At 59.5% G+C, this 14,387-nt stretch overlaps 1 protein-coding gene across 1 annotated transcript in view; it reads left to right on the top strand.

Annotated features, from left to right (window-relative positions):
* Positions 1-10,833, top strand: part of CDH4 (cadherin 4) — a 646,426-nt gene extending 635,593 nt beyond the window's left edge. The window contains exons 12-16 of the mRNA XM_032257128.1: positions 1,994-2,227; positions 3,445-3,678; positions 6,735-6,874; positions 8,079-8,243; positions 10,362-10,833. Coding sequence (XP_032113019.1) covers positions 1,994-2,227; positions 3,445-3,678; positions 6,735-6,874; positions 8,079-8,243; positions 10,362-10,568 — 980 coding nt within the window. The 3' untranslated portion in view covers positions 10,569-10,833. The remainder of the gene's footprint in view (positions 1-1,993; positions 2,228-3,444; positions 3,679-6,734; positions 6,875-8,078; positions 8,244-10,361) is intronic.
* Positions 10,834-14,387: the final 3,554 nt, after the last annotated feature.

Raw genomic sequence — 14,387 nt, 5'->3', positions numbered from 1 at the left:
TTCCGCCCCCTTTCACTCATTCATTCTGCCCCCTCCCACTTCATTCATTCCACCCCCTCCCACTTCATTCATTCCACCCCCATTCATTCCGCTACCTGTCCAGCATTCATTCATTCTGCCACCTCCCACTCATTCATTCCGCCCTCTCCTACTTCATTCATTTATTCTGTCCCCTCCCCAGCATTCACTTGCCGGAAGTTACGCCGGGCGCATCCCCCCAGTGTCACTCACCCGTGGGGGCGTTAGGGCGCCAGTCATCCCAACCCTGTCCTTGCTCAGTTTTGCTGCCTATGAACTGAGCCACTGGAACCAGGTCCACAGTTTTCAAATGCTTTTAGCCAGCAGCCCTTGCCACAGACCCCATCCTGCGAGGAAGGCCCAGCCCCACTGGTCAGCAGCCCCCGGTCACATCTCTGACCCACAACACAGACCCCTGTGACCCTCAGTCACAGCAGGGGGGCAAGAGACCCTCCAGGACCCTAGGAGTCCAGAGAGGGTGGCGGCAAGGCCCCAAGGCAGGGCCACGCCTGGTGGCTCTTGGAATGGACGAGCATGAAGCCTCATGGGCAAGAGTAGCCACTGCACAAATGCTTGTCCTGTAGCAGGCGAAAGCTGGGATGCGACCACTGCCCTGCCAGCCTCCCCAGCCATCACCGCACCCCTGGGACCCACAGAGCCCGGGCCATGGAGCTGTGAAGCTGCCTGTGAGCCCAGGGCCCTGGTCGGGGGAAGCGTCTCTCCTTGTCGGCCCTCCTGCCGCAGCCAAAGCCCTGAGGTTAGATCAGAAAGTGATTGTGAGGCCGTAGCTGGAGCATCAGAGGTCGCACGTGGCAGGCGCCGTGTGAGTGAGCCGGGCGTGCCGGCTGGAGCGGGGCCCTCTGTGCTTCTCCCGTCATGTGCTGCGTCATCAGCTACTTCTCAAAGCAGTTTTCAAAGGCAGTGCCGCACTGTGTCACCTTAAATGTGTTTTGATGCAGCTTCCAGAAGATTAAAGAGACATCCCATAGGACATATTCTTACATGCTTCGTCCGCCTCAGTCAAAACACGTGGTTGTTAAGTCAGGTCAGGAGCCGCCGTCAGGGGCAAAGCCACAGTCAGAACATGCTGCCACTGCCCCCAAGCCTGGCGAGCAGACAGGGCGTCTCTCTGTCCCCAGATTCCAGCCCCTGGCCTGCATCCACCAGCACTGCTGGACTGGGCAGAGGCAGGGGCTGAGCATGTGAGGGCCCCAGGGACAGGGATGCCCCTAAGGAGCTCTGGGGGCTCAGCAGAGCACCTCCCTCCACGCTGAGGCCAGAGGTGATGGGGTCCTCCAAGGAGGCCTCCTGCCAGGCCTGGAGGGAGCTTCCATCAAAGCTCATCTGGACCAGCCCCTCCTGCCTTTCCCAAAGACACTTCCAAAAGCAGCAGTTCTTCGTTAGGTTCAGGCATCTGGGCTCAGGACTTCCAGCCTCCTGGGGCTCTGCTGGCTGGGGTCAGCAAAACACAGGAAGGCAAGGAAAGGTTTTGCCCCAAGTAGTCCCAGATGAGGGCAAGATATGGTGGGCCGGTCCCAGCCCTGGGGGCCGGTGCAAAGCCCAGCGCCCTCAGAATCCCTCCCTGGCTCCCCAGGGGGAGTGGGTCCCCCATGCGGGCTGTGACCTCAGTGGCTCTGAGTTCAGCCGTGTATCAGTGGAGGGTGTGTTGCGAGGCTCCAGGTGAATGCCACGCCCCGCCGTGTGCCCGTGTGCAGCTGCGGCCGTGGGCATGGCCATGCGTTCTTCAGCGGCTGCCCAGGGCTTGTGGCAGGGTGTCAGTCAGGAGTCATGGCTGGGCTATGGGTCAGTCCCTGTGCAGCTGTGGGGCGGGTGGCCAGCCCTGTGTCCGGCTAAGGGGCTGCGCATATGTCCCTGTGTATGTACGTGTGGTTGCTGTGTGCGTGCCCCGTGTGGAGTGGCGGGCTGGTCACGGAGTACCAGGACTGCTGAGTGCTGACCTGTGTCCGTTCCGCAGGGATACCCCCAGCCAGCGGCACCGGGACCCTCCAGATCTATCTCATCGACATCAATGACAACGCACCTGAGCTGCTGCCCAAGGAGGCGCAGATCTGCGAGAAGCCCAACCTCAACGCCATCAACATCACGGCGGCCGACGCTGACGTCGACCCCAACATCGGCCCCTATGTCTTCGAGCTGCCCTTCGTCCCGGCGGCTGTGCGGAAGAACTGGACCATCACCCGCCTAAATGGTGAGCCTGTCCTGGGCCATGGGGAGGGTCAGACTAGTCTGGGGTGCAGGCCCCTGGGGGACCCAGCTGGCCTTGGAAGAGTGAGCACCAGAGGGGGACGACAGCCCTCCAGGGGGACTGTCCCGCCAAGGCTGGGGACACCAGCCTCGCTTCGGCTGCGGACACCAGCCTCGCTTCGGCTGCTCAGCCTTCTTCACCTGGCCCCGAGGAGGCCCCCAAGTCAAAATCAAGTTCTTGCTGCTTTACGGAGCCCAGCCGTGAACGTGCTTGCAGCCCCGCCCATGTGTACCCATGACAGCTTCCTATGCCGGTGATCAGCTGGCTGCACTGTGACCGATATGTTTCCTTAGAATGCTTGCTTGGATGTGGATTTTTGTTATAAAAGGATATCAAAATTCTGAAGTTTTGGCAGCACAGTGACAAGGTGCTCTAGACATGTCCCCTTCCATTGGGAGAGGACCTGTTTCCACAAACCCCACCAACACTGAATATAATTGTTTTAAAACAGTATTTTATTCTGCCAATTTTACGGCCAAAGGCATTGTTTCCATTTGTATATCTTGACTACCAGTGGAAATTTTTTTATCTATTTATTGACCATTTTTATTTCTTCTGTGACTTGTCTGTTCAATGACTTTGCCTATGTTTTCTTTGGAGAGTTTCTTTTTATTCATTTGGTAAAACTCTTTATATATTCAGGAAATTATTTATTCATCCTACATGTTGCAATTGCTTTTTGGTTGTGTCTCCAATGTCTTTTTTTTTTTTTTTGAGATGGAGTCTTGCTCTGTTGCCCAGGCTAGAGGGCAGTGGCACAATCTCAGCTCTGCAACCTCTGCCTCCCAGGTTCAAGCAATTCTCCCACCTCAGCCTTCCAAGTAGCTGGGATCACAGGCTCTCACCACACACCTAGCTAATTTTTGTATTTTTTAGTAGAGACAGCGTTTCACAATGTTGACCAGTCTGGTCGTGAACTCCTGACCTCAAGTGATCTGCCCACCTCAGCCTCCCAAAGTACTGGGATTACAGGCATGGGCCACTGCGCCCGACTTCCAATGTCTTTTGACGTAATGGTGTAGCATAGTGTGTGCGTGCATGCCGTAACCAGGCAGACATGTCCAGTTTCCAAGCCATTGGACTTAGTCTTTTCCTTTGGCCGTCTTGCTTGGAAGGGAGGGCCAGGCTCGGGCTGAACGTTTACTCTTGCTTTGTGCCAGGTGACTATGCCCAACTCAGCTTGCGCATCCTGTACCTGGAGGCCGGGGTGTATGACGTCCCCATCATCGTCACGGACTCTGGAAACCCTCCCCTGTCCAACATGTCTATCATCAAAGTCAAGGTGTGCCCATGTGACGACAACGGGGACTGCACTACCATTGGCGCGGTGGCAGCGGCTGGTCTGGGCACTGGTGCCATCGTGGCCATCCTCATCTGCATCCTCATCCTGCTGAGTGAGTGTGGCTGAGCACCAAGGCGGGCGGGGCACTATGGGTATGAGCGCCTGTCCCAGGGATGGTGGGCAAAGGGGGGCCCGCGTTCACCCCTCAGCCTGCATCGCGCAGCCCCATCGGCCAGGGGCTTTTCAGAAACGCAGCTGAGCTGGCCCATATGACGTAGGAAATTGGAGCCCCCTGTTGCTTTCAAATCCGGAGGTCCAGGCATCTCCCATCGCCTGGCCCCTTTCCACGGCTCCACTCTGCCTCCGAGAGCCGTGTCCTGAAGCTGCTCTCCTCCAGGGCCTGCAGTGCCTGCAGGCAGCTCCCAGGTGGACCTAGCAGGGGGAAGGTCAGCCTGCCTATTAGCATCCCCGTCCAAAGTCCTGGGACAGTCTGATTGGACTGGCTTGGGATGCACACCTTGGAGCCAATCAGCAGCCAAGGAATGGGGTGTTCTCATTAGCTCTGCCCAGATCACATGCTCGAGCAGTTTTTGGAGTTTCCCAGAACCATGTGGGTTCCCCAGTAGGAGTGAGGGTTGTGGGGGGCACCAGGGAAGGTGCTTGAAAATGACCCCAGAGGTCCTTCTTCCCATCATCCCTCATGGACAGTTGCCCTGGTCTGTGATAGCCCGGGGACCCCAGTGGGAGGCAGGGCGGGGAAGGGTTCAGCCACCACCTCCCCAGTTCACATCCAAACCAGCGGGTGGGTCCCCCACCACGTCCAGAACAAGCTGGAGCAAGCAGCAGGCCCTCCTGCAGACCTGGCCTCTGGCTGACTTCAGACCCCAGGGACCGTGAGCCCCATCCAAAGGACATCTCAGTTATGAGGCCTCTGTTTTTTTTCTCATTTCCGGACCCATCCCCCCTCAAAAAGCTGTTTTTTATTTCTGAGGCTTGTTTTGAAAGCCATTCAGCGTAATGGGGTCCTTTGTATGATCTGGAATAGAAAGGGCCCCACAGAGGTTGGGATGCGTCTCCATAACAAAGATGGGGCATTCTTACCCATGTCTCCTGCTCTGAAGACACAGGGGCCGGGCCCTGGCCAGAGCACCCCCTGTGGGCCAGGCTGTGAGACGTGACTCAGCTGGGTGCCTGTCGCGGGCAGGAGACCCGGGCCACTCTCAAGGGCAGCCACAGTGAGGCCGGGGCCGGGGTCAACAGCACATCCACCTGCTGCCTGGTTCTGCCCAGTCGTGGGCACCTCAGCCCTGGTCGGGTACATGGCGGGCATCCGGGTGGCCTCTGCTCCTCCACACTCGTCCTCCTGGACAAGCCTGGGGTGCCGGCTGTGAGTGTGCTTCTTGGCATTGCCGCTTCTGTCAAGCCAAGACCAGGCCCGGGCTCCAGGTTCCCGGTTCTCACCGAGCTGCACCTGCAGTGGGTGGCCCCTCCCTCTGCCTGCACTTCCCTCTCTGCCATCTGGGCCAGGCCAGGAAGCGTCCCCCGGCTGTCACCTCACCCTCCGCAGGCAGCAGGGGTGCTGCCAATACCCACAGAGCTCCTCCCAAGCCTAGACTCAGCTTTGGAAGCCTTGTCACTGCACTCAGGCAGCCACAGCCAGTTAATCAGGTTGGCAAGGGACGGCCCTTCTGACTGGGGGTGGCCGTCTTCTCCTGCCTCTGGGTTGACCCTCTGCGGTACACAGGGGCACACCTGTGACTTCTGGGCCTCCGTTGTCACACGTGACGTGGGAGGTGCCGAGAGGCTTTGGGAGGATGCGTCGGGTGCTTTCTGCAGGCATTTACCGGAGGTGCGGGCCACATTACCTGCTCCTGGAGCCCGTGCTGGGTGCACCGCCCACCCTGCGAAACCGAGAAGCGAATGCACAGAGAACGGACAAAGAGGGAGGCTTGCAGATGGGCGCCCAGGCTGTCCCTGCAGCAGGGGCAGCCAGGGGTCCAGAGTGAGCAAGGTTGTTTAGGGGAGCCAGGCCAGGACACGGACCTTGGAGGGTGGCAGGGAGGCGGTTCAGCTTCAGGGACAGGGTCCCTCCATCCACCCCACAAAGGGGCTTTACCTCTCTTCAGTTTCCACCTGCACCTGAACTTCTGAACCTGCACCCCAGTTCCTTTGGGTGATGGAAAGAGCCCCTCTGAGTGACCCCCCGGGTACTGGGTGTGGCTGCCCTTCTGTCCAGCAAAGCCCTGGACTGACTGCGCCCCACGGGCCCTCAGGAAGCAGGATCCCTGGATCCCCGCTCTGGGCCCCGCTCCTTCCCTGACCCCTCCCAGGGCAGACAGAGCTTCTTTCAGTATGGGAGAATCCATCTCCCCCACTCAGTGATTCCTTCCAAGCACTGTGTGCCTAAAACCTCACTTCCACCTCCATCAAAACCATCTCCCCTCCTGCCGCTCAGAAGAGGGACGCAGAAAGACTTGTGGGTAGGTCCCTCAGCTCCCCACGTCCTCCTGCCGCCAGGCGGTGGGGGGCACCCTGAGCTGGCGGCCTCCTCAAAAAGGAGTGCAGGAGGAGGAGGAGTATGTAAATCAGTGTCTCAAAATCTAGCCCAGTGCCCAGGCAGTGAGCTGGGGAGGGACCTGAGCTAGCAGGGCTCTGAATGGACACTCAGAGGCACACCCAGGCATGCACGCACGCATAGGCACGTGAGCAGACGTGCATTCACACACACCCACACCTGTATGCATGAGCACACACAGACACACATGAAGAGACACGCACAGAGACATGCGCACACAGACATGTGCAGACTTCTGTGTGCATGTACACACACGAACACATGAGTGCACATATACACAGATCTACACGCTCACCCACAGGCACACACTCCTGTGGATACATGTATACATGCCTACACAGACATGTACGGAACATCTGCATCCACGAATGCACATGGGCTGCACATATGCACAGATGTGTGTGCTTGCACACCCAGGCCTGCATGTGCACAGACACGTGTGCATGTGCAATACAGGTGGGCATGCACACCTGGACACACGGAGTCATGCTTCTGTGCTACCTACATGTACATGCCCACACAGACACAGAGGCATGCGTGGGCACACACGCGGCACACCCACACTCCCTGCTCACGCCCGCCCTCCCCCGCAGCCATGGTCCTGCTGTTTGTCGTGTGGATGAAGCGGCGGGAGAAGGAGCGCCACACCAAGCAGCTGCTCATCGACCCCGAGGACGACGTGCGTGACAACATCCTCAAGTATGATGAGGAAGGCGGCGGTGAGGAGGACCAGGTGAGGCCACGCCCACGCCCCGCCCCACAGGAGGCCGGCTCTCACGGGCACCAGTGTCTCAGCAGGGCCTGCTCTTGGGTTTTAAGAGTAAGACATGGCCGGGCGCAGGGGCTCACCCCTGTAATCCCAGCACTTTGGGAGGCCAAGGAAGGCGGATCACGAGGTCAGGTGCACAAGACTAGCTTGACCCACATGGTGAAACCCCATCTCTACTAAAAGCACAAAATTTAGCCAGAGGGGTGGCGTACACCTATAATCCCAGCTACTCAGGAGGCTGAGGCAGGAGAATCGCTTGAACCTGGGAGGCAGATGTTGCAGTGAGCCAAGGTCGCGCCATTGCACTCCAGCCTGGGTGACAGAGCAAGACTCCATCTCAAAAAACAAACAAACAAAAATGGTAGGACATTTCAGCCTTTTCCACGATGAAGGCACCAGGCAGGGGAGCCCGGTTTCCCAGCCCGGTTCCGCTGCCCACGTTTGCAGGTCTGGCCTGGGCTGAACTGCACACACTGCACCTCTATCCCCCAGAGGGATCCTGGGACCCTCCATTCCTCACCTCCCTCCCTCCCACCGCTGACCCCAGCCCAGTGCTGCCCTGTGCCCCGGAGGGGAGGGGGCTCTGGGTTGGCCAAGGACACCAATGCCCACTCTCCCGATGCTGCCGTGCACAGGGGGCTGTGAGTGACCAGGGGCAGTGCACCGGGCGCCCGAGAGGGTACAATACAAGAGCTGCTGGTTGGAATCTGGGTCTGCCCCAGCCTTTGGGGGAATTGGGGCAAATCCTTAGCCCCTCTAAAGCTCAGACCCCGCCCTGCCCCTCTGACAATACAGCCATAACAAGCGTGAGGAATGTGCCTTGCGGAGGCCCAGCTCCTGGCCACCTGAGCACTCGGGGTGCGTGGTTGGTGAGCAGCGTGGCGGTGGGGTCACTGGGAGTGAGCCCCAGGCCATCGAAGGAAGCCAGGCACAGACCCCATCCCTGCCAGAGGGATTGGGGTGAAGGGTGAGGAAGTGGAGCACTGTGGGAGGGCACAGCAGGGGACAGCTTGGGACTGTGGGGTGCTTGGAGACCAGGGCGCAGGGCAGCAGGCCCATCTATGGCCTCGGTCACAGAACAGGGTGTGGGCTGGAAGCGGGGTGCAGGCTGGAAGGGGGGCTTGGCGGATTCTTCTGGTGCCCTGACTCCCCCGGCTCCCTTCCCCAGGACTACGACCTTAGCCAGCTACAGCAGCCAGAAGCCATGGGGCACGTGCCAAGCAAAGCCCCCGGCGTGCGTCGCGTGGATGAGCGGCCGGTGGGCGCTGAGCCCCAGTACCCAGTCAGGCCCGTGGTGCCACACCCAGGCGACATCGGTGAATTCATCAACGAGGTGTGTGCCCTCGGCAGTGGGGGGTCCTGGGTAAGGTGTCTCCTCCAGAAACAAATGCTAGTAGCACACACGGACAGAAGCTGTCTCCACTGTGCCGGCAGCCACCATGGGGACAAGGCAGCTCAGACCTGGGTTCCAGGCCTGCCCCGCCACTCCAGCTGGGTGGCCTGGGCAAATCACCTCCCCCAGCAGCCCCTCTTTCTAAGGATGAAGATTCCCACCTGTGAGCCAGATGAAGGATCAACACGCAGGGCTGGGTGCTCGGCAGGGGCTTCATAAGAATTCGGGTTTGCAGCAGAAGCGCCAGCAGCAAGGACAGGCCTCAGGGGCAGCGGTGAGACAGCAGCAGAGCCCCCCGGGCACTGACCTTACACACAGCCCACCATCCCGGGCTTGGCCCACACAGATGCTCAGACAGACAGAGGCCCAAGCCTGGTCTCAGGGCCCCGGCCAACTTGCCCTCTCTCCCCACTCTTCCCCCACAACCCTCCCCTCAACCCCTTTCCCCACCCCCCGTACCATCAGGACACAGCAGGTGGGAACACACACAGGGGCTGCCTCCTGACCACCTGACTGACCACGTGCCCAACCTGACATTCGAGGGTTAGAAGGGACTGGGCCAACGAACAGCAGGCCGCAGGCTTCGATCTTCTCCTTTGAAAGACATTTGAGACATTGAGTTTCCACTTCAAAATGTGCACCTCCCTGCCTTCACTCCCATCTTCCTTTGTGGTGAAGCGAACAGAGGAGCAACAGGGCAGATTCCCCCAGGGAAGCGTCCTCCGGCCGTGACTCTGAGGCTCCAGGCTGGCCTTGCCTGCCGCCCTGCAGGGATCACCGTGTCCTCCATCCCTGCTCCAGCCACATGAGCCCCTGTGGGTTCACCACCTGCTCTCCAATACTGGCTGCATTATAAAGAAGGTTTAGCAACACTTAGATCTCAGCCTTGGTCAGAATCTCACTTTAAAGGAGTTGATTTAAACAGAAGCTAACCCAGGCAATGATTCAGCAGAGAGACAAAAAGGTTTCCCCAAAGCAGATTGTGTCCCTGGCCACAGAAGAAATTCCTACAACTGCCCACGAGGGAGCCGCTCTGACGACGCTTACCGTCTATGACGGAATACAAATGTAAAGACCCCAATACAAATGTAAAGCATGCCCGGCCCAATCTTCCCCCACACCTCCCTCACCCTCCCCCAAACCCCCACCTCCCCCACACCTCCCTCACCCTCCCCCAAACCCCCACCTTCCCCCACACCTCCCTCACCCTCCCCCAAACGCCCACCTACCCCACACCTCCTTACATTCCCCCACAACCCCTGCTTCCCCCCAAATCTCCCTCACCCTCCTCCACACACCCTCACCTTCCCCCACACCCCCACACCCTCCCCCAAACCCCTTCGTCCCACACACCCCACCTCCTCCCACAACCCCTTACCCTCCCCCACATCCCACCTCCCCCATACCTCCTCACCATCCCCCACACCCCACCTCCCCCTACACCTGCTCACGCTGCCCCATACCCCCTCACCCTCCCCCACACCTCTTTCACCTTCCCCCACAGCCCCCACCTTCCCCTACACGTCCCTCACCCTCCCCCAAACGCCCACCTCTCCCACGCCTCCTCACATTCCCTCACAACCCCTACTTCCCCCCAAACCTCCCTCACCCTCCTCCACACCCCTCTCACCTTCCCCCATACCTCCTCACCCTCCATGACACCCCCCTCACCTTCCCCCCACCTCCTTCACCCCCACACCCCCTCACCTTCCCCCCACATCCCCACCACCTCCCTTACCCTCCCCCACACCCCCTCCCCTTCCCTCGGGTTGGGAGGAGCTGAACTCCAGCCACAGGCCCTCCCCAGCCCTCCCCTCCCCTGCCCCCAGGCTGCTGCTGAATTGGAGTTCCCCTCCGACACTCAACACTCAGTCTTCACAAATGCCCTTTCCTACTCAGACTTGCCCTTCGGTTACACGCAGAGAGCACTTATTGGACACCTACCGTATACACTGTCCCACCTCCCTCCTCCTCAGCTGGGCCCTGCTCTCCGTTCCATCAGGTCCCGGGACTGAGACAGCTCGCCCCGCACCCTAACCCCATGTCTGTGACCCCCAGGGACTCCGTGCCGCCGACAACGACCCCACAGCGCCCCCCTACGACTCCCTGCTGGTCTTCGACTACGAAGGCAGCGGCTCCACCGCGGGCTCCGTCAGCTCCCTGAACTCGTCCAGCTCCGGGGACCAAGACTACGATTACCTCAACGACTGGGGGCCCAGATTCAAGAAGCTGGCGGACATGTATGGAGGCGGCGAAGAGGATTAACGGACCTCACATCCTCGGACCAAAGTGAGAGCCGCACGCGGACGCCGGAGGAGCAGGACTGAGCAGAGGCGCCGGTCTCCGACTCTCCCTGCGCGTGTCCTTAGTGCTGTTAGAAGGCCCCCACCCCCACGCTGAGCTGTCTAGCATGAGCACCCACCCCCGCGGCGCCCTGCACGCGGCTGCTGCCCAGCACCGCGGCCGGCTGGCACTGAGGAGAGCAAGAGGCACTGTCTTCACTTGAATTTCCTAGAACAGAAGCACTGTTAAAAAAAAAATGAAAGTGCCTTTTGGTACACGTATCAGATTCCCTCAAACTCAGGAGTGACTAAAGCAAAGCAGACAGCCCGTCCCCACCTTCCCGTCCCCAGCAGCCTCCGACCCCAGCTAGTCCCAGCTCGGGAGGCATCATTCAGAAATGGGGAGACTGTGTCTTTCTTTCTTTCATTTTGGTCTTTTATTAAGAAAAAGTAAGTGGGTGACTTGTTTGAAAACAGAGTGGGGTTCAAATCCCAGCAGCCTTTGCTGTACATAGCTGGGGGTCTCTTGGGCCCTTTGGGAGTCAAGGCCAGCAGCAGAAAGCCCTGGGCGGCCAAGCCCTGGGGCCTGTGTGGCTGCTCCCCGCCCTCCGGAATGCTGTGAGGAGCTCCAGCGGGTGGGGTTCCCAGGGGTCATCCCGGGTGTTCCCCATCTCTGCCCTTGGCTGCCCCCAGGGCTCCACCCCCAGTCAACCCAGGCCTCCCTCAGGGCCACCCGAGTGCCACCAGGTCCCCTCTGCTTTTGGTCCAGAAGAGGAGTTGTCCAAACCAGCCAGCATCCTGCAGAACTCTGGCCAGAGCCCTCTGGCTCTTGTGACCAGACCACATGGGGTGCCATCAAAGTCCCCTTGACACGAATCAATTCAAACCCCAGGATGCTCTCAACAGCTCCAGCCACCCTGGGGGCTGTGTAGACGCCAGGGATGGAGGACCCTCCCTGGCACCTGGAGAGGGCAGTCACAGGTGGGCATGGTGACCAGAACCACACCCAGCAGACTGAGGCAGCCTCCCTGTCCCCAGCCCGTGTGCTCCCAATTCCCGCCAGATGCTGGTGAGCCTGTGTGGGTGGCAGGATACCCCGTCTTGCTGTGCCCACCTGCCCCACAGACACCCCTGCCTGCCGCAGACAGTGCCCCTCCTCCGCTATGGGCCCACGTCGGGGGCAGGCAGTCCTCAGGGCTGGCACTGCTGTTTTCAGGGTGGGGTGGACTCAAGCCACACAGGGGGGCAGGTCGGTTCTGCAGGGCAGTGAAAGGGGCTTGTCCCAGGACCCCTGGAGAGCCCTAGGTCACCTGTGTTCATCACAGCATGAGCAAGCTCGCAGGCGCATTCTCTCTCCCGGCATGGCTATTTCTGGGTGCACAGGTGCCTCGGGCTGGGGCAGGGCCAGGCCCAGGTGGGGAAGCCTTGCGCTTGCTCAGCTTTCTGTCTCTCCCCAGGCCACTGACAACTGGCTTCCCGAGGAGGGAGGTGAGGTACCAGGGGCCCTGGGCAGGACCTGGTGTTGGGTAAGGTGGTCCCAGTGCTGGGGAAGGACAGGCAGCCCTCCGGGAGCCCTGCCCCACACCTGTTGCTGGGGTCAGGGAATGCCTCGGGGTGCCTGTGGGAGCAGCATGAGCTCCACTGGAGTCCCGCCCTTCCTCAGCCTCTGGCCCTACCCCACGGTTAAGGCCATGCCTTTTCTGAACAGCTTTGGCCTTGAGTGCGCACCTCTGTGCCATGCTCACGGCATGTTCCCATTGGACGTCAGGGTCCTTGCCCAAACCAAACTCACAGCCACCCCTGTGCAGCCTCCAGAGTTGAGTTGGGGTCCCAGTCTCCGGGATCTGTCCACTCTCACCCTCCCATGGCTGGCTAGAGAGGGCGGGGTTCACCGTGCCACGTGCTAGGGGCCCCCTCTGCAGACAGCCCGTCCAGGAGATGGACAGAGGTCAAGGGGCAGCTGACCGGACTGCACTGGGGTCCCCCAGTTCTGAGCTGTGCTATGCAAAGAATGCCCCTGAGTGTCTGCCGCACGGCGTGGGAGGGACAGCTACTGGGGCTGGTGGAGGGACTGGACATCTCTGTTGCTTGGGGAAGTCCATCCTCCAGTCCCGAGGGTGTGAGTGGATTGGTCTAAGTGTGAATGTAACTGGCAGCCAGGGCAGCATGAACCCCTTTCGCTGAAATTTCCAGGCCTCCTTGGGTTCCCAGGACCCAGCACCAGGAGACCCTCGCCCCACCAGCGCCGCCGCACTACCCAGGACGGCTGGGCGATGCCGGTGCCAGCCCCTCTCCTCCCTGCAGCCTCGCATCACTGCCAAGCCCCCGTTCATTTTGCCCAAATCACACAGGCTGAAGCTGCAGTACCAGCTGGAGGGACATCTGTGGGGCTTCCCGTGCCATCCCTGTCTCCAGACAGCTGGACAGCTTCCCCTTTACCCCACCCCAGTGAGCCCCTGCGGGCCAGAGAAAGATGGGGTTCCTGCACTTCCCGGCTCCACCTGTGAACCTGAGTTAGCGTTAGCTAAGCAAACGATCAGTGTTGAACCTCTCTCTTCCTTAGCTTGTAGATACGACCGTCTGTAATCAGGGGACCCGCTGGAGGCCGGGCGGCCGATGTTGGCCGAGCACCCGGGCGTGGTTTGGTTCCTTTAGGCAATTTTTGTTCTGCCAACAGGAGAACCTGTGCTGCTGGGTGTAGTGGCAGGAGCGCCTGGCCTTGGTCGTCGGGCAGCCCCAGCCCGGGGCCACGTGCTCTTCAGGGCCTGGGCTGCCCCCGCTTCTGGCCCAGCAGGTTTCTCTTTCTAGTCTTTCAGCGCATCCAAAATGGACGCCTCCCACCACCGCCGAGTCGGAGCAACAGCCAACAACGGTCCGGCGCTCAGAGATGCCTCGGTTTCCCTAACATGAGCACCAACCGACACATGGTCCACTGAGATGATGATTCTGTTCTCTCCAAAGCAAAAAGCCAGGTGAGGGGAAGTCTCAATTTCTGCCAGTGCTCAAAGGAATAACACCAAAAGAATCAACACACAATCTCCCGGACACAGAGCAGCACGTGACCCAGCTCCAGGCGCCGTCGGTCCGTGGGAGGGACAGCTCCGCGCCACAGACCCAGCGGGGGACCACCTCTCTGTACAATTGGAACGTGTTTTACTTTTCTTTTCTCTCCTTTCTTCATTCTGCTTTTTTTTTTTTTTTTGCATGTTTCTTTTTGAAAATGGAGACAATGTGTAGCAGCCCGCATGACCACGGTTGTTTTGGGGAAAGATACTGGGGTATGAGGTACTCACACCTGCAGCTCTGAGCATCGAGAGGTTAGACAAACGTTCCACCTTTTTTTGTAATTGTCAACAGCACAACTATTTTGTATTGTTGTTTGTATCATTTTGTACCAAAAAAAAAAAAAAAAAGAAAAAGAAAAAAAAAAGGGGAGAGAATTGATGTTTCTGTTTCTAGTGCCAGACAGTCTTGGTCCTGAACTGAGTAGAGCCTTGCGGAGCGGTTGTGCACGGGCGGGTGGGGAGTGCTGCTCCAGAGACTAAATAAAGTCCCCCTTTTTCATAGTCGGTCTCACCCTGGCTTTTCTTCCACGCATTTGAGAGGCGGGCGGCGCTCGGGACACAGGTGCGTGCACACGGGGGAGGTGGTGGCCACCGTGGGATCCATCTGTGCAGCGAACACTCCCTGAGCACCTGCGCAGCTCGAGGCGCTGTTCTAGGCTGCGGAAAAACAGAACGAACGAAGCCAGGCCACTCCTCACACCTGTGGGGCCCACATGCCACCTGCCTCCGTGTTTTAA

Source organism: Sapajus apella, unplaced genomic scaffold (genome assembly GCF_009761245.1).
Source record: "Sapajus apella isolate SASKATOON/1434 unplaced genomic scaffold, GSC_monkey_1.0 scaffold96, whole genome shotgun sequence".
Classification (NCBI taxonomy): domain Eukaryota; kingdom Metazoa; phylum Chordata; class Mammalia; order Primates; family Cebidae; genus Sapajus; species Sapajus apella.
This window is presented reverse-complemented; position numbering and strand designations above follow the sequence as displayed.